Source organism: Hypanus sabinus, chromosome 21 (assembly GCF_030144855.1).
Source record: "Hypanus sabinus isolate sHypSab1 chromosome 21, sHypSab1.hap1, whole genome shotgun sequence".
Classification (NCBI taxonomy): Eukaryota; Metazoa; Chordata; class Chondrichthyes; order Myliobatiformes; family Dasyatidae; genus Hypanus; species Hypanus sabinus.
Window position 1 is genome coordinate 17526449 of NC_082726.1, and position 27384 is coordinate 17553832.

Sequence of the window (27384 nt, forward strand, 5' to 3'; positions counted from 1 at the left end):
GTTAGTGCAATATTTCACAGCGCCAACTGTAAGATCAGGGTTCAATTCCTGCCGCTGACTGAAAGTAGTTTGTATGATCTCCCCTTGACTATGTGGGTTTCCTCTAGGTTCTCTGGTTTCCCCCCACACTGCAAAGAGGTACAGTTAGGGTTACCGAGTTATGGGCATGCTATGTTGGCGCCAGGAGCGTGGCAATGCTTGCATAATCCTCACTGATTGGATGCAAGTAACGCATTTCACTGTATGTTTCAATGTAAACTTGACAAATAAAGCTGTGTGCTTTGATCATCTTTCCTTACAGAATAGGCGAAAGCCATTTGGCCCATTAAGTTGATGCCAGCTCATAGAGAAATCTTGTTCTCCCACTGATCTTCACAGTATCCCATTCCGCTTACAATCCCATCAGTGCTACCACCCATCCACACCAGAGGCAGTATTCAGTGACCAACTACATACAAATCCACACATCTTCATGAAATAGGAAAAACCAGAGAATCCGTACTATCATGAAACAGACAAACTCCACACAGATGGCACAATAGTTAAGTATTGAACGCAGGTGCTGGTACTTCGAGCCATGTACTCAAATAACTGTGGCAGCATGCCCCTGGCTTCTGATTATGTACTTTGTGTGGCACTTACGGGGTTTTGTTTGCTATAACTCTGTGAAGCACTAAAAACCTGCGTGTTTTGTGTTAAAGAGCAGCAAAATAGAGTTGCAGCTACTCTAATTTTATACCTGTTAATCTTGATTCTTTTCTAGAACTAGAAGGCACATTGTGTATGTTTTGCTCTTCCACATCCTGTCCACTATCTCTGCTAAGATTGGCAAATTGGTAGAAAGGGAGAGTGGTAACTTGGTGTCATAGTTCTCTTGCAGTTATGTTTTTCTTTCTTCTTTCTTTTTCAATCTTTTTATTGATTTTCACATATACACAGAAAAAAATAACATAATAATAAGTAAATTATAAATACAATAGACTTGAAATCACATTGATAATAAGATAATAATATCCTACTAAACATCAACAAAAGAAAGTACCTTAATCAAGTCCACATGATTATATGAAAAAAAAAACAAATAGCCATTAAAAAAGAAAAAAAATATTAAAAAATATGTGAGAAAAAATATATATTAAAAAAAAATAAAACACTAAACTAAACTAACATAGGCAATAACAACAGTTTACAAGTATAAGATAGTGTCAAAGAACTCCGGAACTCCATACCTGAACATGAATAAGCAGAAAGGTCCGGAAAAGGCCAAATTAATTCATATGAAAATGTCGAATAAACGGTCTCCAAGTTTCTTCAAATTTAATTGATGAGTCAAAAATAGTGCTTCTAATTTTTTCCAAACTCAGATAAGAAATAGTTTGAGAAAGCCACTGAAATGTAGTAGGAGGATTTACTTCTTTCCAATTTTGTAGTATAGACCTTCTGGCCATTAATGTTACAAAAGCAATCATTCGTCTGATTGAGGGGGAAAACTGATTGCCATCTTCATTTGGTATGCCAAAAATTGCAGTAATAAAATGAGGTTGTAAATCTATATTCCAAATTGAGGAAATAGTAGTAAATATATCCTTCCAATAATTATGTAAAGTGGGACATGACCAAAACATATGGGTCAATGAGGCCACTGCTAAATGACATCTGTCACATAGAGGGTTAATATGAGAATAGAATCGAGCAAGTTTATCTTTAGACATATGAGCTCTATGTACAATTTTAAATTGTATTAAAGCATGTTTAGCACATATAGAAGAAGAATTAACCATTTGCAAAATTTTTTCCCATTTATCTGTTGATATGTTGTATTGAAGTTCTTTTTCCCATTCTTGTTTAATTCTAACTGATATTTCTGGTTGTATCTTCATAATCATATTATAAATAAAAGCTACTAATCCCTTCTGACAAGGATTTAAGGTAAAGATCAAATCTGTAGTGTCCATCAAAGTTGAATTAGGAAAAGATGGTAAAACTTTATGTAAAAAATTTCTAATTTGTAAATATCTGAAAAAATTAGATTTAGGTAATTCAAATTTATTAGAAAGTTGATCAAATGACATCAAAGTATCTTCAAAAAAGAGATCACGAAAACATTTTATACCTTTCCTTTTCCATATGTTAAAAGCTTGATCTGTCCAGGAAGGTTTAAAAAAGAAATTAAATAAGATAGGGCTATCAAGAACAAAGTTTTTCAAAATAAAGAACTTACGAAATTGAAACCAAATTCGTAATGTATGTTTAATAACAGGATTAAATATTTGTTTATTAAATTTAACTAAATCCGCAGGAAGACAAGAACCAAGAACAGAGAATAGAGAATATCCCTTTACCTCATTACATTCCAAATTTACCCACTGTGGGCACAGTGGTGAATCCAAATCCAATTTCCAATACAATAAATTACGAATATTATTTGCCCAATAATAAAATCTAAAATTAGGTAAAGCTAAACCACCATCTTTTTTTGATTTTTGTAATTGCTTTTTACTTAACCTAGGGTTTTTATTTTGCCACACAAATGAAGAAATTTTTGAATCAATGCCATCAAAAAAAGATTTAGGAATAAAAACTGGTAGGGCTTGAAATAAATATAAAAATTTCGGTAAAATCATCATTTTGACAGCATTAATCCGACCAATTAATGATAAAAACAAGGGAGACCATCTTGTAGTAAGTTGATGAATTTGATGAAGCATAGGTAAAAAATTCATTCTAAATAAATCTTTATATTTCTTGGTAATTTTTATACCTAGATAAGTGAAGTTATCAGTAACAACTTTAAATGGTGTCCTATCAGTCAATAAAGTTTGTGCATTTAAAGGAAATAATTCACTCTTATCTAAATTTAGTTTATAACCAGAAAAAGTACCAAATTGAACCAACAAGGATAAAATAGCAGGAATAGACCTATCAGGGTCAGAAATATATAACAGCAAATCATCAGCATAAAGAGATAATTTATATAACTTCTCATTACGGGTAATACCAAAAATATTAGGAGATTCACGAATAGCAATAGCTAAAGGTTCTAATGCAATATTAAATAATAAAGGACTTAAGGGACAACCCTGTCTCGTACCACGAAATAATTGAAAAAAAGAGGATCTGTGGTTATTCGTAAAAACAGAAGCAACAGGTTTATGATATATTAATTTAATCCATGATATAAAATTAGGACTAAAATTAAAATTTCTCAATGTATTAAATAAATATATCCATTCAACTCTATCAAAAGCTTTTTCAGCATCTAATGAAATAACACATTCTGGAATTGTGGGTGGTGAAGTATGAATTATATTAATCAATTTTCTAACATTAAAAAAGGAATACCGATTCCTCATAAAACCAGTTTGATCTTCTGAAATAATCTGAGACAGTACTTTTTCTAATCTAATAGCTAAAATTTTTGTAAGAATCTTAGAATCTACATTTAATAATGATATAGGGCGATAAGATGTACATAAAGTAGGATCTTTATCTTTTTTAAGAATTAGAGAAATATTAGCTTCATAAAAAGATTGAGGTAATCTCTTCTTAGCAAACGCATCATTAAAAATTTCACATAACCAAGGAGAAAGCAAAGAAGAAAAAGTTTTAAAAAATTCTACTATATAACCATCAGGACCAGGAGCTTTCCCTGAGTTCATTGATGAAATAGCCTCTCCTATTTCCACTATAGAAATAGGAGCATCTAACAGACTATGATCTTCATCAGTCAGTTTAGGAATATTCAAATTGTTAAAAAAATTATCTATCATGGACTGGTCACCATCAAATTCTGAATGATATAAAGATTTATAAAAATCTTGAAAGGTATTATTATTTTCTTTATGATCAGTAGTTAAATTACCGTCTGATTTGCGAATTTTAATAATTTGTCGCTTAGTCGAGATAGCCTTTAATTGATTAGCTAACAGTTTACCAGTACGGTCACTATGAATATAAAATTGAGCCCTGGTCCTAATTAATTGATTTTCAATTGAAGAAGATAATAGTAAACTATGTTCCATTTGAAGCTCAACTCTCTTCTTATAAAGTTCTTTGGTAGGAGTCACGGAATAAATCTTATCAATTTCCTTAATTTTATCCACCAATAAAGCAATATCTAAATATCTTTGTTTTCTTTTACCAACAGAATATGAGATAATTTGACCACGAATAAAAGCCTTAAAAGAGTCCCAAAGTATTCCTCTGTCGATTCCTTCAGTACAGTTTGTAGAAAAGAACAAGTCAATTTGCTGTTTTATATAAGTAATAAATTCTGGGTCTTGAAGCAAAGTAGCGTTAAGTCTCCAAGATCTGGTGTTATTGGAATAGTCCGAAATCTTAATAGATAACTTCAAAGGTGCATGATCCGAAATAGTAATAGAATCATATTTACAATCAATAACATCCATTAATAACCGATGATCAATAAGAAAATAGTCAATTCTAGAGTAGCTATGATATACATGTGAAATAAAAGAAAATTCTTTATCTTTAGGGTTCAAAAACCGCCATATTTCTGTAATTCCCGAGTCAACCAAAAATGAATTAATAAGTAGGGCTGATCTATTCGGAAGAGTGCGAATAGGTTTAGATCTATCCATCGAAGGATTCAAACAACAATTAAAATCTCCACCCATTATCAACATATATTCATTTAGATTAGGAAGAGAGGTAAATAAACGTCTAAAAAATTCAGGGCAATCAAAGTTTGGAGCATAAATATTAACTAGAACAACTTTCCGATGGAAAAGTAAACCAGTTATCAACAAAAATCTACCCTGTGGGTCAGAGATAATTTCATGATGTGTAAACGATATTGAGGGATCTATAAAAATAGACACACCCCTAAGTTTGGCGGTACAATTCGAATGAAATTGTTGACCCTTCCAGAACCTAAAAAAACGTTGATTATCCTCCCTCCTGATATGGGTCTCCTGTGCAAAGATAATATTAGCATTCAGTCTATGGAATACTTTAAATATTTTTTTGCGTTTAATCGGATGATTTAAACCATTAGTATTCCAGGAGATAAAGTTAACAGATCTATCCATCATACCAATATTAATTGTGTATATCATAAAAGGTTAAAAAGACACATAACCCACAATTCAGGAAGGAGGAAAATTGATTCAGGAGCAGCCGGAGAACATGACACCTCAACAATATTAGTAATTTAAAGTCGGCCCATAAACTAAAAGCAAAAAAATAAAAAGCAAAAGCGTGAAAAAAGATCCCTACCCCCTCCCCCCACCCTTCGAAAAAAAGCCAAGCGGCAGGCGCATAATCTAATACTAATATTACCCCCATTTCAAGATGGCAGCTCTATAAAAAAAAGATTAGAAGAAAACTATATATCACCCAAATTAAAATATAGAGTTGCAAAAAAAAATATATATATCAATCAGAATAATAAAGAAAAACTAATATAATACAACAATCATTAATAAAAAAAAAGGTATAAACGTCAAAATTTAAAAGTGTAGTATACCTTTAAAAAAAAATCCCATATTCAAATACAAGATGACGTTTCAAGAGCAAAGACTTATGGGAAGAAGAAACGCCATTTTGAAAAAACCATATTACTAAATACAAATGTGAGTTCAGCAATCTGTTAAAAGACAAAATAACATTTAAAAAGAAAGGGATATAGTACAGTACAGCATATATATAAAAAAAACTAAGTCCAAAACATTCGTCCCATATCTGAGTACAGGCAAACAGATAAATGCTTGTAAAAAACAGAATCTTACGGGAAAAATAAACAACTTAAAAAAAAGATAAATCATTAATGCAAAATATAAACGTATATAACCAAAACAGAAAGAAAAAAAAGAATATTATCAAAATTAAAAAAAAAACATCTATAAACAATGAAGCTAGTAAAAAAAAACCGAACCCATAGATCAAAAAATAAAAAGTTATAACCCAACTTCATAGGTTAAAACTTAAAATAGAAAAATATCCTCTCTCCGAAAAATCTTCCACATAACACATAGTTCAAGTTGCAGTAGAAGATCGAAATTCTCCAACAAATTTCTTCGCTTCTTCCAGAGTGTTGAAAAATCGTTGACTGTAGTCGGGCAGCACGATTCTAAGCTTCGCTGGATACATTAAAGCTTGTTTAAGTCCGATCGAATGAATCTCTGCCATCACTGGTTTAAAAGCGATCCTGGCTCTCATTACTTCAAAAGAATAATCCTCGACTATTCGAAACTGAAAGTTTTTGTAGGAAATCATACCTTTTTTACGAGCTAATCGAATTAGAAGCTCTTTCTCACGAGGATAATGAAGGCGAACAATCACCGCTCGTGGTTTATCAGGCACAGACGAAAACCTCGCAACTCTGTGAGCGCGGTCGATAACAGGTTTAGTTTGCAAACCTTCATCACCGAAAATTTCCCATAGTAAATTAGAGAAAAATTCAGTTAAATCACCGGACTCAACTTTTTCGGGAAACCCGATAATACGCAAGTTCTGTCTGCGAGATCGATTTTCGAGATCAGAAATTTTAAACTTATACTGATCTACAGTCTTAAGAGTCGATTGTACCTTCTTATCCAACACTTCAATTGTACGTACTTTTTCAACAATTAATTTTTCAAGAGTCGCCAACTTATCTTCATGCCGCTGAATAACCGATGCCTGCGACTGAAACTTAGTATCAAGCGATTTAACAGCTCCTTCAAGTTCAGACATTTTCATGGTAAACGTGTTTTCCAAACTTGCCATTTTACTTTCCAAACTTGCCATTTTACTTTGCAGCTTGTTTTCCAAACCTTCTAGTCTGCCTTCCAGACCCGCAAGTTTAGCATCCAGTTTAACGTCCAAAAGATTAGAAATTGCGTCGATGGATAAAGGATCCTTAGCCGATTTCTTACTTGTAGCCATTTTAAGTTTGACAAAATTAGATCAAATATTATTTTAGGAAAAAAGGGTCAATCAGAAGTAGCAACTCATATGATTAAGTTTGAAAAGATCTAATTAAAGGGTGATTATAGTTGAAAAAATAAAGAGCGCCTAAAAGGCAGATGCTTACGTCGCCATCTTGAAACTCCACCCCCCAGTTATGTTTTTGATTTGCTCACAGTAAGGCCTCAAACTTTCTGATACACTCAATAAAATGCTTACATTGATGCTGTTTCCTGGAAAATCGTGGTCCATACTTCCATTTGTCTTAGTTAACCTTTGCCTCCTTGGGATTAAATGTGTGCTTTGAGGGATTGTTTGGCGTGAGAAAAATCGAGCTTCGTTTTGTTACCACTCATTCTTAAAACCATATGGAGCAGACATTTCTGGATATCTCTTAAAAGTATCTAGTTACTCTCTTCACAGCCTTGGGTCCTTGAAGGTAATCAAAACATTATGTCAGATCAATTAATTTCTGGATCTCAGTACTGGACCTTTCTGGATCTCAGTACTGGACCTTCTGACGAGTTTTTGAATTCCTGCTTGTTCTGTCAAAGTAAGAATGTAGTGTGGATTTATTCTTGGCTTTGTTCGCTTTGCTGTGAGACTCCTCTGTTTGTCCCTGCTTTGGTTTTTGCACTTATCAAACCCAAGTTAATTGCTGGTTCATTCAGCTGAATTTAAACATCTCAAATAGTGGCCTATAATAACCATTTCCAAAGGAAGAACAGAATGAATTCATAAAAACATATAGTTATATTGCACATTGAAATTATAACTTTCTAGTTGACAACATTTGTACTTTTTGCATAGGTTTTTCTCTGTTTTAATAGTTTCCTATATTGCTTGATGGGATTGGGGAATGAGGTGAGCAGTGAGGCAAGGGAGAGGTTAAAATGACTCTGTATTTCAAGACACTGTATTATCAGTATATATGATGTGATATTAGTAAAAAGGTTTCACATTCACTGCTTATTCAAGTTCACTTACCTAGTCAGGAAAAGCTGGTGTGTTTATTTGTGCGTGTATGTGTGTTCTCTGTTTACATCTCCTCATGGGAGATCGAACAGTAGATGAAGGCAAATTGCCTAAAGTCCACTTGGATGATATCCAAAAGTTAAGATCCCACACAGTAATACATAAGCCGTGTGCAGAAGAAGCATTCTTTCCCACAGCTGTTGATAGTGCCTTCTTCCCTCCCTTTGCCCTGAATAAAAACTTAGTCCTGCACAAACTGGGCCATGTTGCTGCAGTCTGTGCTAGCAATTAGAACTCCCCAAAGCCATAGCTGCCAAGTCACTATTGGGAACAGTGTTATTGAAACCGTGCAGGCTCTTGTCATGGATTCTGATTAGGCATAATTAAGCAGAATCCTCATCTATTGAATTTCTGCAAACCATTCTCCACAGTCTCCTTGGAAACTTGTTTGACTCAGCCAAAGTACATCTGTGTACTGATGCGTTCTTACAAACTGCGTACGTTTGACTCATCCCTTCCCCTTGCCAAATGCTGTTGAGGACTGGTGTTTTGTTTGCCACTCAGCTCCTCAATGGGACTTTGTACTGACTTGTCACTTCATCAGAGCTGCTTTGACTCAGCTGACAAAGTGCTCTACTGCCAACCTTGAATGAGTAGCCAAAACAATCGTTTCACTATCTTGCCTTTTGAGCCAGTGTGGTAGAATTGCAAGGTTGAGTAGGCTGTTCAGTAGAGTGAACAGATGTGAATGACTACATGAGAATTCACTACTGCTATGTAGTAAATTTTAAAAATAATTTGAAAGTCATATTGTGTACAAAAGCAAAAGGTGTTAGAAGCCTGAAATAAAGATTTAAAATATGGCACATATTTTGAACACTTACTCTCTGTCCGTCAGAGAAAGCAGGGTCTCCCAGTGGCCACACATTTTAATTCCACATCCCATTCCCATTCTGATATGTCTATCCATGGCCGCCTCTACTGTCAAGATGAAGCCACACTCTGGTTGAAGGAACAACACCTTATATTCCTTCTAGGTAGCCTCCAAACTGATGGCATGAACACTGATTTCTCTAACTTCCGTTAATACCCCTCCTCCCCTTTTTACCCCATCCCTTATTTATTCATTTATTATTTCCCCCCTTTTTTTCCTCTCTTTTTTCTCTCTCTGCCCCTCTCACAATCACTCTGCCTGTTCTCCATTTCCCTCTGGTGCTCCCCTCCCCCTTTCTTTCTCCCTAGGCCTCCCGTCCCATGATCCTTTCCCTTCTCCAGCTCTGTATCCCTTTTGCCGATCACCTTTCCAGCTCTTAGCTTCATCCCTCCCCTTCCGGTCTTCTCCTATCATTTCGGATCTCCCCCTCCCCCTTCCACTTTCAAATCTCTTGGTATCTTTTCTTTCAGTTAGTCCTGACAAAGGGTCTCGGCCCAAAACATTGACAGTACTTTTTCCTATAGATGCTGCTGGGCCTGCTGTGTTCCACCAGTACTTTGTGTGTATGTTACACATATCTTGAAAGTCATTTGTGTGGAGTGAAACAGTTACGTGCATAAGGTGTGCCTGACTAAGTTACCAGATTGTTTATTGCCTAACACACAGTTCTAATGCATCATAAGTGGAGTACCTCGCAGATAAATAGAAACAAATTGAAATATGTGAAAATCATAGGCTCTTCTTCATGACCCTCCTCCTCCCCCTGCCCTCGCCCATACGTCCACAACTTAACCTCAGTGTGGTTCACTTAATCCAGCTGGTCATGCTGTAAAATTGGAGGACTAGAATTATTTATTTCAGAAATTGGCAAGAATTGTTTTGTTGAATTCTGTGCTTCATTGTTTGAGTAAATGACTAAGGTAAAAGTGAAATTCACTTTTTTAATTTCTTCATGTTACATGGGAACCAATCAAATGCTCCCTAGTATGGGGCAGGAATAATTGGAGTTATTCTTGGTGGCCTGGGACGATGGCTGGAATGACCAGCCAAGGTAGATGAATAACACCTCTCTTGATACAGTTCTCCCTCAGGACCACAGTGGTTGATACTGAGTTTCTGTGCTTGTCTCTGGAGTATATCTTGAAGCTAGAGTTCTTTAGCTAGTTTCCAAAAACTTCTAACCAATCCTGAGTTGACCTTGATTGCAATATGGCCTTATTGAAACCTGCTATGGTACAGCTGATACATCTAATCCCATAGTACACTTCCACTTCATTTATTAGCTCATTGCAAATTGCCGGATTTACCTTAAAGGCATCCAATACCTCAAGGAGAAATGGCACGACTGACAATTTGGTTCTTATTCTGTATTTCATTTGTTCTTTTTTATTACAAGTATTGATTTATCAGCTATTTCCAAAGTTTTTTTTGTTTTGATGTTTGGATTTTTACTGCTGGCATTCCTCTTTTGTTGCCTTACAGAGTTGGGGAAGTTGGGCTCCACTTCCACTAGAGGATGTGAGGAAGAAGGGAGGAATCTGATAACTGAGGGGCTATGCTTGTGGTTCTTCACCAGAAGCTTGTGTTGATTGTTAATGGTTGTTATAACCATATAACAATTACAGCATGGAAACAGGCCATCTCGGCCCTTCTAGTCTGTGCCGACGCATACACTTACCTAGTCCCACTGGCCCGCACTCAGCCCATAACCCTCCATTCCTTTCCTCTCCATATACCTATCCAATTTTACTTTAAATTATTTTATGATTTTATTTTATGAAGGAGAAATTGTGTTTTTTTTTAAAAGGAGGCAGAAGATATCTTTCTCCCTTAAAGCTAATGCAATATTGTTCTAAAGTAGGATGAAATATTCTTCTCTTTATTTTAAATGTACTTCTGATACTGTTACTGTTGGAGCCTGTGATGAACAATTTGAAGATGGATTGAGCACTCTGCTGCTTTGCGATCTTCGAGAGGATTCCAAGAGACAAGCAGCCTCAAGGCCTAGAAGCTTAGAAACGGGGCATGAACCCATGACTGACTCCATATCTTGCCGGTTAAAGCGACAAGTAAGATTGAAACATCGAGATGAGCAACTGTTCAGCACTATCGACCAGCATCTCGCTTACTGCTTGAACTTTGAATTGTAGCTTTTAGTTTGGTGATACTCCATTACAATTACTGTGGATCAGTCTTCCTTTTTCATGTTTCTAGATTATCCCCATTACCTGTGAGTATCTCAACATGGTCCACAGTTCTGAAGTTTTCTACCTTTATCCACAAACCCAATGTGCTAAGTTGTTGGGGACGTCTCCAAGTGAGTTGTCCTTCAGAACTGTAGCAGAATAGAATGCATTTCATCAGAGAAAATGCTCTAAGTAGCAAATTGCTCATGTCTTGTCACATTCATGTAATTGTTGGAGTACTGAAATACTTTTGGTTTCTTTTCAGGATACAAGGTTGAGAGAGGGTATCGTAAAGTTGAAACCTCATGAAGAACCTCTTAGATCTGAGCTGCTGAGTGGCAAATTCACTATCCTGGTAAGCTTGAAGTTCTTAAAATGGATATCAATATTGTCTGTCTTAAGTGTCTTTGCCATTGATGATGCAGCATAAAATGGTGTACCTAGTTGCCCTATATCGGGATCATCCAGATTTTTCCTGAATAGGCTACAGTTCTGATTGGGAGTGGAAAGGTTGGAGGCAGACGATGATCATCTCAGTTTTACTTTGTTTTTAGCTTAGACAATGTGACTTGAGATTCATACTAGGATCTGAAGTTTGTTTAATTGGATACTTGCTGGGAGTGTGACTGGAACACTGATACATTGCTCAGAGGACAACCATGTGCTTCAGTATCCAAGATCACCAAGAAAAAATGAAATCTGAGATTTGTTTTGTTTCTCTAAGGAGCACAGAACAAAATGCCTATAGAACTGATATCGAGAAGTTGTGATTCGGGATAGTCTTGATTACAGAATGGTATCGATTAGTTGGGCTGGACAGTGGCAGATGGACTTTAACTGTGATAAGTGTGAGGTTGGTGCAGCTAATAAGGCTAGAATAAATTGCATAAATGGTAAGCCCTAGTGAGTGTTGGGGAACAAAGGAATCTTGGTGCACTAATCCAAAGATCCTTGAAGGTTGTAACACAGGTAGACAAGGTGGTGAAGAAGGAAGACCAGATGTTTGCCTTCATTATCTGGGACATGAAATATAAGAGCAAGGAGATGTGGTACAACTTTGGATATCAAGAATATTGTGTGGGGTTTTGGTCACTACACTTTTGGAAGGATGTGACTGGACTGGAGTGGATGAAGAGGAGACTCACCAGGATGTTGGCTGGGATGGGGTATTTCAGTTATGAGAAGAGACTGAGTAGGTTGTGTTTTGTTTTCCTTTGGAGCAGAGACAACTGAAGGGAAATATAATAGAGGTGGTCCACATTACAGGAGACATAGCTAGAGTAGATGGGAAGTAAGTTTTTCCCCATTGCAGAGTTGTTTAAGACCAGAGGACATAGGTTTAGGGTCTGGGCTAGTAGGTTTAGATAGGATCTGAAGAAGAAAGTTTTCTCGTAGGGTGCGACTGTGACAGAGGCAGGTAGACTCACAATGTTTAAGAAGCCTGTGATATGCCAAAGCTGCCTAGGCTGTGGACCAAGTGCTAGTAAATAGGATTAGTATAAATATGTTTAGGAGTGGGGAAAAAAAACACAGGTTCTGTAAGTGTAAAATAAATCAGAAAATGCAGGAAAGGGTCAACAGATCAAACAGCGTATGTAGGAAGAAAAACATAGTACAGGTTTCAGGTCAACAACCTTTTATCAGAACTGGCTGGTGTTCACTTCTTCATGGTTGCCATGGGCGTGATGAGCCAAAGGGCTTTTCCCTAAGCTCTCTCTGACTCTTTAACAGAGTAGAATGTTCAGATCCCTAGATTTTATGTTCTGGATGTATCCATGGAGGTCAACTGTGTTTGAATGACTCACATTAATCACCTTTTTTGAAAACTGCTGTCTTTGCTCTCTCATCCGATGGCAATGTTTAACTGCCTTCCAGTCTGAGGGATTTAAGGTGTCAGTGTTTGTAAGCCTGATTTCGATTTGCTGAACATTGAAGGCCTAGGGCAAATTTGCTTCCATGGGATAACCAGGTATAATCTCTCCCTTCTTCCCCTTAGGGTCATAGAGCAATGCAACCAGGCTATGGACCTTTAGGCCCAACTAGTCCACAGCAACTGCTGTGCCCACGCAGCTGGACCCAATTCCCCGTGTTCGGCTCATATCCTTAGAAGCCCCATCCCTCCACATTACATGCCCAGGTACTTTTTAAATGGTACTTTGTACCTGACTCACCCCTTCGTCCAGCAGCTCATTCCTTATTCTCACCACCCTCTGCATGTAAATGTTGCCCCTCAGATCCCTTTTAAATCTTTCCTCTCTCACTCCAAACTTCCTCCCTTAGTTTTGGACTCCACTACTCTGGGGGAAAAAACTGTTGCTATCTTCCTGATATATGCTGCTTAGAATTTTAAACAATTCTATAAGTTGCCCCTCATTCTCAGTCTCAAGGGGTAAAGACCCAGCCTGGCCAACCTCTCCTCATAACTCAGGCCCTTGAGTTACATCCTCATAAATCTCTGCAATCTTTCCATCTGCCTTATTCAAGCAAATTACTTGCCTTTCCTTATAGATTTCCACTAACTTTATGGACTAGAGAAATGAAGCCATCTGCTACAAAGCTGCTCTGTTGTTACTGTAAGACTAAACTATTTTCATACAAAAATATGAATTTGGTTCAACCAAAATGAAACCAAGTGATTTTGTCAAGAGCGTTGGGTTTCCAGTCAGGTTCATAACGTTGTGAAACTGTCAATGTGTACATAACCTTTTCGGTCAACTTGCTAAGTAACTATCAAATAAAAATATTTGAGCTGAACAATTAAAATGAGTGTCAATGCTCTGTGTGGTGGAGATGGTTGGGGATTGTGACATGTTGGCAATAACAGGGAGCCCATGTGCTCCCTTACCTAAAATGAGCATCATCCAGAAGGCTCCAAAAATAACTGTTTTGTAATCTGCCAGCAACAGTACAGTGTAATACAAACTGAGAGTTTTCCGTTCACGAGATGTGGGAAGAGTGCATTATTAAGCCCAGTTCTCATTGAGGGGGTAGTGATGACTCCTGTCACCCTAACCACTTCTTGAAACACTGTCGCTGTTCTGGTGAAGGAACTCCCCTCGTTTAAGGTCATTTGTTATGGTTCCTTTTCGCTCCTCGTGGCACATTGGTCGGCATTTTTGCCACTTCCGTAGCATTTGACTATTTTTTACGAGGTTGAGTTGCTTGCTTGACGCTCAACCCAGCATGGATGGAAAGCGTGCAAGGAGCTGACCGGATTCAAACTTGGGCCATTCACCTCAAAGTCCGGTGTCGATGCCACTGTACCACCGGTCAGGAGCTTAGGGTAGGGTGTACTAGAATTTTTTACCAGCAGCAATAAAAGAATGGCAGACTACTGGATGCTGTCAGACCGGAACAGGAGCTGCAGGTAGTGCATTCTGATTTGTCGTTCGAGGTGGAAGAGGGTGTCGGTTTGGGAAATGCTGTCAATGTAATATGGTCAAGTAGCCACTGTGCATTTTGTTGGTAGCACGGGTTACAGTTGTGGTTTGGTGGAAGGGAATATTTAAGTTATTGGTTGGGGTGCCAATCAGCTAAGCTATTTTGTCCCACACACACAAAGCACTGGATGAACTTAACAGATTAGACAGCACCTACGGAGGGGAATAAACAACAAACATTTCGGGCTGAGACCCTTCATCAGGTCTCGACCTAAAATCTTGACCATTCATTCCCCTCCATAAATGCTGCCTGACTTGTTGAGTTCCTCCAGTATTTTGTCTGTTGCTTAAGATTTCCAGCATCTGCAGAATCTCTTGTGGATGTGGTTGAACTACTTGTGTTGGGACTGCCCTCTCACAGACAGACTGTTTCTTGTTGATAGTGTGAAGAGTCTGTGGGCAGCCTGGGTTACTGCAGGACCCTGAAGGAGAGGAAGCGGGGCCTGCACACAGGACAGGGGGGCATGAGTGATAGATCGAGGGCCGATTCGCCAAGTAGACCCAAAGTATCCCCTGTAACGTCTGAGCCTGAACAGTTAAGTGAGGTCTCAGAGAATTAGGAAACCACCAGATAGGTTGGCCCATGTAACGTCTGGGAAACAGGATGTGATCTCTACTGTGTTGGGGAGCTATGTCACTGCTTTTTGCACCTGGATTGGGCTTAGTGTCTTGCAGGAAGGGTTGGCGAATTATCTCAATGTCATGAGGACATGACTAAATTTGGTCAGGGGAGAATGTAAGGGTTCTCTGTAATGTTAAATGCTGAGGTAATAGTTTCTCTGTAGCCCCAAAGTTTGGGTTATAACTAGAGGTAACAGGTGGCTATCCAATGGGAGAAATGTTCTTCTTGCTTGTGTGTCTGGAAGCTGTTGGTTTCATGGGCTTTTGCCAGAAGGCGCGGGGGGGATGAAGAGGGAAGATGCGGTGGGCTGCCCGACTGGGTGGACTCCAAGCAAGAGTCTGGAGATCGGCGACGCTCGGAGGAGATCGAACGGCGGATAGAAGATCTTGCTGAGTGAGCTCCAATGCTCTGTGCACAGACTGTTTAATAAGATTGGTGCCCTTTTTCGTTTATATTTTGTTTCTCTACTAACCACATAGTCAAAGTAAGAGTTATAAAGCTTAATCATTTAATCACACATTGTGTACTGTTTGTTATTTCGGGGTACTGGTTTGTAACCAGGGGGCATATTGCGCAGCATCCACCCAAGTGAGCAGCAGTAAATGAGTTATTGATGAAGAAGCCTTCACTTGCAGACAAGTGAGAGGAGATTTTTGGGAGCAACGAGTAGCTGCATTGGGTTGTATTCCTTCATGTGAGTGGGACATCATTGTTCAGTTTTGCCCTTTTGAGGAGAAGCCAGTTATCACCTGGATTGGAACAGCTGGACAAAGTGAGCAATTGGTTCCAGACTGTACATCCTCTGCACTACTTCTGGACAGAAATCAATTCAAATAGATTTAAATAATATTTCTTAATGGCTTTCAATTTATAAATAAAATATTTATCTGATGTCAATTAATCCAAAACATACAGGAATTAAAAAAACATAAACCTTAACTGAACTTGCCTTATTAATAAAACTCAAAACATTGCAGATCCTGGAAGTCTGAAACAAAATAGAAAATGCTGGAAGCACACAGCAGGTCAGGCAGCATCTGTAGAGAGAGAAGCAGTTAAGGTTTCAGATAGAAGGCACTTCATTGAAGATTGATGCCATTCAAATGAACAGAGCAGTGCTCTGAAGGATCAGATATGATATGTAACACGTACAACAAGCTGGAGGAACTCAGCAGGTCGGGCAGCATCCGTGAACACCAGCAGTCAACATTTCGGGCTGAGACATTGACTGCTCGTTTCCACGGAGGCTGCCTGACCTGCTGAGTTCCTCCAGCTTATTGTACGTGTTGCTTTGACCACAGCATCTGCAGTGTACTTTGTGGTTAGGTATGATATGTATACAGTCCCTAGGATGATGCAAAGCCCATGGGCTTGATAGTGACAGAGCAGTGAGACAGAAGATTGTATAGTCTGGTTTTGACCTTCAGCACATTCTGTGCTGCAGGATGTAATGTGCAGACACAGTGCCATTAATGTACTGACCCAGGGGAAGTAAGATTCTGCTGATTTTCTTATTCTTTGGTTTACTTTTATACAAAAAAAATGTTATAAGTGTTTAAAATTGGTTGCATCATGGTTTGTATGGCAATTCAAATGTGTAGGATTATAAGCAACTGCAGAGGGTAGTGGACCATGGGCATACCCCTTCCAACCATCAGTAGAGGCACTGCCTCAAGAAGGCAACATCTGTGATCAAAGATCTCCTCTTCTCGCAGCTACCGTCGGCCAGGCAGTACAGAAGCCTTAAGTCTCACGCCACCAGGTTCAGAAACAGTTACTTCACTTCAACTGTTGAGTTCTTGAACAACCAGCACAATTGTGATCACCACAGTTCAGCTACACCAGGACCACTTTACATTAAAATGGACATTTTTTTTGTCCTAATTGTATTTTTCTTTCTTGTAAAGTTCTCCCTCAATCTATGTTTAATTTGTCTTGTGAATGCTGGTTATATTGATGCTCCATGCCTACGATGCTGCCATAATTTTCTCATTCCAACTGTGCACACACATAATTGTGCATATGATAATAAACTTAACTTAGCCTTTGATAGTTTTTATTTTGCATGACTTCAGAAATAGTTGACTATGTAAAGTGAATTACAAACCCAATAAAGTTCAAAAGTATCACATTTTCTAATAAAAACCCAAGTCTTACTCCAGTAAAATCTTTTAAAATTTCTTTTCTCGATTCATGCACATAGTTAAAATAAGGTAACACAAAAGGAAGCCACGTGATCCATTGTGTGTGTCCAGTTCCTCCTTAATCTTCAGCATCAGCCAAAAGATTTGAGATAAGGCATGCACCCTCTTAGGCGAGGATTGATAAATAAACCCATTTTTTCTGAGAAACTGGCAAAGGTCAGCTAAGCATTCGGAAAGGGCAAGAGTGGGTCCCGAGAATGACAATTATTTTTATACTGTTCGGGAAAGTATGTACTAAAAGCCATCTGCGATGTTCCCCCGGTAAACTGGCCAGGAACTTTCCTTGCCTCTGGTCTAAGATACGGGAGGGCCATACTGTGATGGTAATATTACATCCAGTCACTAGTGCCTATAGGAAAAGAGAAAAACATTTTTAACAGAAGTTGCACAGCAGCTTCAAGATTGGAAGTAACCTCAGCAGACTTAATTTCAGTCAGTCAAGCCAGTAGTGTGGCACCAATGTTCCTCTAATTTGTAATGGCCAGTGTACACTAAAATCTTGTGCTCTGCAATTTTTTTGCCCAGTGATGATGCTGAATTTTATATATAGAGGTTTGCATTTTAACAGCTAGCAAAGAGCACTATAAATCAGAGCTTTGAACTCCTCTGGGTTTGATCGTTTTTGCTCTGGGTCATCTGCACTCTCACATAGCAGGCCTGCAGTGGGGAATGAAGGATTTTTATGTTGGAGCTTTTGCTCAAAATCCACGTGTGATTTGCTTGCTAAATGATGCTTTAAAATGTCAGTTTCCAAATATCACTCCATTTCTTCCCACTTGCACTTTTGCACTTCACACCTTTGCTTCTTTGGAATTCGACAAAGTGAATAATTTCTTCAATAAAAATAGTATAAATAAGCCAGCTCTAAAATCTGCAGACAAATCATTGCAAACTCCTCTTTGTCAACACCATCCATATCAGAAACTAGAAAAGAAAATAAGATTGCGTACAATTGTGAAATATACTTTAACATGCCAACAAAGTAGAGGGTGACAACCTTTAGTGTGCAGTTTAAATTCCTTTGTGCACTAGTAGCGAAAGATGTGTGCGTGCACACACACCTTGGAAGGAGCATTGTGTGGCACTGTTAGTACCACAGTAACACACACAAAATGCTGGAGGACCTCAGCAGATCAGGCAGCTTCCATGGAAATGAACAAATGGTCAACGTCTTGGGCTGAGACCCTTCTTCAGTCCTGATGATGTTCCCTGACCTGAGTTTTTGCATTTTGTGTATGTTGCTTTGGGTTACCAGCGCCTGCAGAACTTCTAGTGTTAGTTTTTACGACAGTGTTTTCTTTGATCATAAGTAAATAGAATCCTGCCTTTCTGGAGGCCTTTCATTGCACTGACTTTGAATCAATTTTAGAAAGAAAGACTGTGTATGAAATGGTGTTCTGTCCAGTCCCCAGTACTAAGCACTAATGTACTAATTCCATTAAGCCTGGAACTGGAGAAACAGACTTTATGTGAAAATGTAATACAGTTGGCCCTCCTTATCCTTGGGTTCCGCATGTGCGGATTCAACCAAACATGGATCGGGAAAACCCAGCAATTCTCTCTCCAACACTTGTTTGAGCATACAGAGACTTTTTTCTTGTCATTATTCCCTAAACAATACAGTATAACAACTATTTTACATAGCATTTACCTTGTGTTAGGTACTATAAATAATCTAGAGATTATTTAAAGTATACAGGAGGATGTGCGTGGGTTATCGTGGATCGGGATCGAAAAAAATGGAAGTTCTTTCTTCAGCACTCGTTGTTTGCGCATGTACAGACTTTTTTTGTCATTATTCCCTAAACAGTACAGTATAGTAATTATTTACATAGCATTTACTTTATATTAGGTATTATAAGTAAGTCAGAACAGGTACATCTGGTATTATTTAGTGTCAGTCAAACGTTTTTCTTAGTATATAGTATATATTTTACCTTTCTATGCATATAAAACACTTATGAAATGTATGTATTTCAATAACTAAACCACTGTATTGCTTAGTAATAATTGTAGCTTTCATCGAGGCAGGACTTTTCACATGCTCCATTATTCTCACTTTATCCTTTAAAATTGTTCCAATTGTTGACCAACTGTAGATTAACACTTTTCCAATGACTGATGACGTTTCACCTCTTTCTGATCACTTTATTACTTGCACTTTATTTTCAATCGTGATTGTTTTCCATCAACGGAACACAACTGCGGGCGGTGGGTCCCGAGCTCCATCGGGTCCTAAAGTCCACTGCATTGAGACAGGTTAAATAAGGGACTTGAGCATTCGCGTTTTATGGTATCCGCAGAGGTTCCTGGAACCAATCCTCCGCGGATAAGGAGGGCTGACTGTTTCAATAGCGAGGAGACATCTTTTCAATAATTCAATAAAATTTTCTTTGGGGAATAGTAAAGTTTGTCTGCATTCTGTTTGACAATATATTAATAAAATGAGTAAATTGTATTTTTTGTTTTCTTTCTCTGCTGATCCTTGCACCTGTTTTACAGTGACATCGCCTGAAATGTCACGTAAAATGGATGTCTTGTTTTAATTACATAGAAATGTATTAATTGTCTGAAAAAAGTCTGAGTTATTGTGGTTTCTGTTTTGCGGAACAGAGAACATATTTTATAGAGTTTGCAACAGTCAATTTGCCACTTGCTCAGAGAAATCAGGGTAGCTAGTCAGGTTGCACCTATCCCATTACTACCTGAGAGAATAGCTTCCAACCAGAGTGAATTGTGAACAGTATTGTAGTTGATCCATGATATAAATAGAATTGAGGTTCCTGTGCCTGTATGTAACTCTGTTTGAATATGAACATGAGTAGCTTCCAAACTAGCTGTTGGCTCATCATTCAACATATCTAGCGGATCAGCAAGGTAATGAAATGTTCAATTAGCTAATTAAAACTACATAAAGTAGAGGAAATTAATGTTTTATTCAGGTTATTGACCACATTATCCAGGGCTGTTTATTTGAACCATTTAAATATTTGTGGCAGTTGAAAGCAAGGTAAGGTTCTGCACATTTTCTACCTGGGGGTCAGTTATTCACAAGCCTGTTCTCTCCGTTGTGGCATTGGTATTGAATGCAGGCTGTTTTTACCTGAGCATGGAGATATAAATAAACTCTGGCTGCTTGTCTAAAACTTCCATCACATTTGTTTCCAAGTCCTGAATGGTGCTTGCTGCTTTATTTGTTTGCGGGGAGCTGATAATCTTCATGTCTTCCTTTGTGACTGTGTAGAGGAAGTAATCATTCAGAGTATTAACCACTATGTGCTCTCTCTATCTTTCAAGGTCATTTGCTGTTTTTAATATTCTGGCAAGTTCTCTGGGAACCATCTTACAATTGTCATAGTGAAAGAAGTTGTTAAATTTAGTGTTTCCCTCTTTGCTTACCGCAGTCCATCTTTAGCCCTGTCCACTTCATTCCTACATGACATTTTATGCTTTCTGTGACATTCTTCTGTTATTGTGAAGTTACTTTAAAAAAAAATCAATTCACTTAATATTCTCATTTAGGATCACTAGTAATTGATTTGAATTACTTTTTGTGCACATTCTCCCCTGTTTTTTTTTTACTGGAGTGTTACCCCAATTGAAAACATTAGATTATTCCACCAAGTCCTCAATGGTGGAGCTGATTGGAAGGTGATAACACCATCGTAATGACAGTGAAGGATCCCCAGTCATCTTGCATCCTCTGCTGTTGGACCCTGACCCAGACTTACGTGGGGGCTGCTTGTTCATCAGCCTCCTCACGTTAAACAAAGTCACACACAGGCGTTCTCTGTTAAGGGAATCCACCCTAACATCACAGAATATGTGGATCCTGGATCAGCCTCTATAGCCACATGAGGACTCACCAATAAACAACCCCTTGGGAGAACATCATATTCAACTCGAGTGATCACAGCACTACTAAATAATTCCTTTGTCTCTGTGATTTTAGCTTTGTAGACCAAGCCCATGAGCTTGTGTCTGTTTGGTCCTGGATCATGTTAAGTGTGGTTTTGTTTTATTAATATGCATGTCATTACTAGGAAGCTAGCTATCTCTGGATTGTTCACAACTAACATTAGGAAATGGAGAGAGTCATCTGGACCCACAAACCTGTTCCACTGTCTGTAGGTAATCTGCATCTCAACCCCACTTACTACCACTTCCTATCTTCATCCTACCGACTCGAAAGGGACAGGGAATCTTAGTAGTTGTGAGGATGGAGTCTGAGCGATGTTCTTGATTTTTTACTATTCCTTTTGAAGGGAAACTGCTTCCAAGTTTTACTGTTGAATGTTCTAGTTCCAGTGTTCCACTATATGGCATGAAATTTGTTTGTGGCAACAATAAATAAAATAATTAATAAGCTCGTGTCTTTGGAACATATTTACGATTTTAAATACCTCAGTTAGATCTTCAATTCAAATCAACTTTATGCAATAGATTCTAGAAGTTTCCAAGCACTTTAAATCTGTGCCTTCTCGTGCTAGCCATTTCAGCCCTGGGAAAAAGCCTCTGACTATCCACATGATCAGTGCCTCTCATCATCTTGTGCACCTCTCTCAGGTCACCTCTCATCCTCCATCACTCCAAAGAGAAAAGGCCAAATTCACTCAACCTATTCTCACAAGGCTTGCTTCCCAGTCCAGGCAACATCATTGTAAATCTCCTCTGCACCCTTTCTATGGTATCCACGTCCTTCCTGTAGTGAGGTGACCAGAATTGAGCACAGTACTCCAATTGGGGTTTGACCAGGGTCCCATATAGCTGCAACATTACCTCTCGGTTCCTAAACTCAATCCCATGATTGATGAAGGCCAATGCACCTTATGCCTTAACCACAGAGTCGACCTGCGCAGCAGCTTTGAGTGTCTTATCGACTCGGACCCCAAGATCCTTCTGATCCTCCACACTGTCAGGAGCCCTACCATTACTACTATATTCTGCCATCATATTTGGCCTACCAAAATGAACCACCTCACACTTAGCTAGGTTGAACTCCATCTGGTACTTCTCAGCCCAGTTTTGCATCCTATCAATGTCCTGCTGTATCCTCTGACAGCCCTTCACGCTATCCACAACACCCCCAACCTTTGTGTCATCAGCAAATTCACTATCCCATCCTTCCACTTCCTTATCCAGGTCATTTATAAAGGATGTTTCCTGATCATGAGGGAGTCCAGGACCTGACAGCACAGCCTCAGAGTAGAAGGATGCCACTTTAGAACAGAAATGAGGAGAAATTTCTTTAGCCAGGGGTTGGTGAATCTGTGAAATTCACTGCCACAGATGGCTGTGGAGACTAAGTCATTGGGTATATTTAAAGCGGAGTTCAGTAGGTTCTTAATTAGTAAGAGTGTCAAAGAGTTGAGAGGGATAGTAAATCAGCCATGATGATATGGTGGAGCAGCTGCAATAAGCTGAATAGCCTAATTCTGCTCCTTTGTCTATGGTCTTGTGAATGGGGAAATTCTCAGCTATTCTATCATTAGAAATTCTATCAATGAGAATGCAAAAATTTCCCAAATCCATTCTGGTTAAATTTTCATAATTCTAGCAGAACTGAAGTCCCTCCAACCACAGTTGTTGGGCTGCAGAATGCCCATGACGTTTATGTGTGTGCACACTCAGAAGGCAAGCTTCAAGTCGCCATGGACTGAATCACTGAAGTTTGAAGAAGAATGGGCCTGGCACTAAACATCTGCGGGACTTGGTGCCAATCTCCAGCAAGACCTGGGAAAAATCACTTCCCATATCTTTAGTACACATCCCATCGGAGGCAGCCATAAAGCTATGCAGCACAGAAATAGACCCCTCAGGAACAAGTTGCTTAGTTCCATTTGGGTGCCACAGTAGTGTAGTGGTTAACACAATGCTATTACAGCTTGAAACATCGGAGTTCAGATTTTTATTCCAGTGTCCTCTGAAAGGAGTCTCTGTCTGTCTTCCTCATGGAATGTGTGGATTTCTCTGAGTCCTCTGGTTTTCTCCCACAGTCCAAAGATGTACCATCTAGGTTAAATGGTCATTGTAAATTGTCTCAGAATGAGGTTAGAGTTAAATCGGGGTTGTCGAACAGTGTGGCTGGAAGGGCCTATTCAACACTGTATCTCTAAATTAATAAGTTTGCCTGCATTAGGCTTGTATCCCTTTTAAACCTTTCTATCCAGAGCCATCGTGTCTTTGGTTGTGTGACAACCAGAACGGCACACAGTGGTCCATCTGTGGCATAATTGATGTTGTATAAGGTTGCAACATAATCTTTCTGTGTTTATGTTCTGAGCCATGGCTAATGAAGGCGTGTCCCTTTATCATTCTTTACCACCTTATCTACCTGTGCTGCCACCTCCAGAAATACTTGGACTTCTACACCAAGGTGCTTCTGTCCTCAATACTCCCCACCATCATTGTACGTCTTCCAGACATCTCATTTTGGATAAGTACTTGCTGCAGAGTAATGGAAAAGACCAAGAGAAAGGGCTAAAGGCATAGGACTAATTGCATTGTTCTTGCATTATCATATTGGTCTCATTTTTGTGCGGTATTATGCTCTGATTTTATGAATTGCTTCATATGTACAAGAAGCAGTTTGTTTATTTGTGCAACAGTCTTGCAGCATAATTTTTTGTCATTTCTAATGTTAATCCAGAAGTTGCTTAATCTGTAAATTTGGATTCACTATTTTTCTTGTAATTTATTTTTTTATTGAAGTTCATCAAACATACATTTCCATAAGATGTATTTCAGACATTGTACATATATATCATATATATCACAAAATCTCCACAAAGTATTTATCTGGGGTATACACTTATAGGGAGTGATCTTTTTCTTTACAACAGATTCATTGATTTGTGAGAATAAAATCAAGCCTATGAGGCATTATGTAGTTAAACCATTTTTCCCAGTATGAATCAAATTGTTCCAGTTAATGATTAACAGATGCTGTTATCTTCTCCATTTTGTAAATGTCCATTCTAATTTCCATCCATGTATTTAAAGTTGGGCATAGATATATAGGCATATATCACATACCTCACTGTGATAACCATTTCCTAGTAAGAGTCTTTTTACCAGCCACCAACAGTATATTCATTAAATATTTATCTCTTTTCAACCATTCTTGAGGTATATACCCAAATTATATGGTCTTACTCTCTACGTGTATTTCACATTTAAAGATGTCTTGTAGGGCATTGTGTATCCTCCTCCAATAGTTTTTGATAACAGGGCAGTCCCAAAAAAATATGATAATGATTTGCATTTTGATTTCCACAATTTCTCCAGCAAACAGGGAGGTTACTATCATAATGGGATTTCTGAGGGGGTGTAATAAAATATCTTATCAAGTTTTTCCATCCAAACTCCCTCCATTTCTGTGATTTGGTACACTTCCATTGATATCTCCATATTGTTGTCCATTCTTCCTCAGATATAATTATCCCTCCTTCCTTCTCCCATTTTGTTTTAATGTATGAAGTCATGTTGGTGTTTGAACTTGTAACCTTTGGGTTTCTTTTCTGGTGCTATAACCATTAAGCTTCTGTTTTCAGTGGTGCAAGCAAGCATCTTTCCCTTGGCATGGTTGCTTCTTTGCAAGTAGAGAAGCATGCTCAAGGTGGTGCCAGTCAAATACAGTAACTACCTTCTAGCAGTGTCACAGGATAATTCAGTTATGGTATTTACAAAAGACATTCCCCACCTCCTCCTTCCTTTTGTTCCATAGCCTTACTGTCCCCTCCTATCAGCTTTTTTCTCAGCCCTTCTGCCATCTGCTTTCTTCCCTTGCAGTCCTGATGAAGGGTCTCTCTGAAACATTAACTGTACATTTCCCTCTGTAGATGTTGTCTGATCTGCTGAGTTGCTACAGCATTTTATATGTGTACATTCAGTCCTCTGAAAGGTTGATTTGAGCTGACCATTTCCATGGTGTATGTCAGTGGCAAACCATGTGTCTGTGTTTTCATTTTAAAGTATGTTTAACTGCTGTTGTTGTCATTTCAAATACCCTCAGCCTTCTGTCAGTCTGCAAATTAGCAAATAGGTTACACTTCAGTTTCAGTTACTCATCTAATGAAGGGAAATTTGAGATGGGCACAGTTCTAATGAGCTGTGTAAAAGTAGCATTTAAATATTTACTTTCAAAACAGTGACCATGAATAATCAACAGAAAAGCTCCAACATGAAATACAAACTCTTCTATTTATTATGGTGTTACATTTCCAAAGGAAGTTCTGTTGGCCCAAGTACATCAAACCAAAGCTCTTGTGTGTACACCATGTGCAGAAAAAAAAAATTGCATTCATGTGGTGCCTTGCTCCAAAATAATTAATAGTCATCGAAACACTTTGGATATGTATTCTCTTGTAAAGTTAGTCAGGTTTATTGTCATTTGTATGAGCACATGTATGTACAGGAGCAATGAAAAATTTACAGGATCAGATAAGCAGCATTCGCTGGAAAAACAAAGTATGCACTTTTTTCAAGACAACACAATTCTTTTTAATGAATTTGAGTGCAAAGTGGTTACAGTGCTATTAATTTGTAGCGGTTAAGGCTGTGCTGGTTGTCTCAAGAACTTGAATTACTGAAGCGAAAGTAACTATTCTTGAACATATGGTGATGTGGGACTTCAGGCTTCAGTACCTCTTACCCTGTGTTAGCTGAGCATTGCTTGGATGATGTTGCCTTCTTGAGGCAGAATCTCCTGTAGTTACTACCGGTGGTGGGAAGGATGTGCCTGTTATGTATCGGGCAGAGTTTGCAACTCTCTGCAGCTTCTTGCATTCCGATGCTTTCAAATAGCTTTACCAGATCATGATGCAGTCAGTCAGGATACTTTCAGTAGTGCATCTCTATACGCATGTGGTAATATGGTCAGTCTTTTATATTGAGGAATAAATTCTAGCCAGGATACCACAGAGAATGCCTGCTCCTCTTTGCTTCTCAAGTTGCTCTTCAACTTGAGGGCAGACTGTTCCTCAGTTAATGTCTCATCTGAAGGGGGGGGGGGGGCGTCACTTAATACTGGAACTGGTCAGCCTTGATCGTGCCAACTTTCAATTGAGATTTTAACCCAAAACTTACTGTTCAGAAGGACGAGCACTGCTGTTGGGCTAATATCATCAGTTTATTTGCCAATGAACAGCATTCGTCAGAAAACCTCATTGTTGAGCACTTGATCACTGACTTCTGCAGTAAAAATAATTGACTTGAAGTAGGCGCAGGGCATTACGTAGAGAAATGTGATTATTCTAGAGGGGCAACAAGCTTGTCAAAGCAACAAAATACTTTGTTGCTACATTTTACAGAGGACATAATCTTAACATGAGTGTACTTTTCTGTATTATTTAAATGTTAGCCTGTCCTTAGAATTCTGTAAGATTTTTTGAAATATTCAACACTTATGCTGTTTCTCCATAATCCAGGTGGTTCCTGAGTTGAGTCACAGTGGTTTGCAAATTCTGGAATCTGTGTCCTTTATTCTTTGAAATGTGTGCTACAGTAAATTGTTCTTGGTCTATTGTAACATACTGTTGTACCGTTCCTATTGTGGATCTAGATCTGGCTTGGGAATATATTTAATCTCATCAGTCGGCTGGTAATTGATAATTCATCTTCAAATACTTCCAGAAGCTGAACAATGCCTGCAATACAAAAGCAAGAGAGTATAATCTGTCAGTTATGTCCCGATCTTCACTTTTATCAGTTGTATATGAAGTATCCCTAAATCTTTGAAAACTCCAAAGTTCAGATGAAGGGAAACATCAACTCTGTTTTCCTTCTCATACAGGCTACCTCCTGTTTTTTAAAATTTTGTCTTTATTTCATTCTAAATCTTTGTCTGTAGTCATCTCTAAGGTTACTTAATTTGCTGAGTTCCTCTATTTTTCTACATTTATTGCTGAATCTAAAGCATTCTCATCAGCAGCGTACACAGTTTATAATTTGGACCACTTCCTCTTTTCGCTCAACTTCTAGTAACTGTGACCAACTGTTCTTGTTTCAGATTTCCAGCAAATCCCATAGATTCCTGAAGTTCTAATCATTTACACAAATTATACATGTATCTGCATTTTTGTGTGTGTGTGTGTGTGTGTGTCTCTGTCTCTCC

The 27384-nt window shown here is 38.4% G+C and overlaps 1 protein-coding gene across 7 annotated transcripts in view; it reads left to right on the forward strand.

The window, feature by feature from the left end:
* Positions 1-27384, forward strand: part of ptpn9a (protein tyrosine phosphatase non-receptor type 9a) — a 248321-nt gene that overhangs the window by 98304 nt on the left and 122633 nt on the right. For all 7 annotated transcript variants that reach the window (XM_059946076.1, XM_059946071.1, XM_059946073.1 and 4 more), the window contains one exon: positions 11270-11359. In XM_059946076.1, the coding sequence (XP_059802059.1) occupies positions 11270-11359 (90 nt within the window). The remainder of the gene's footprint in view (positions 1-11269; positions 11360-27384) is intronic.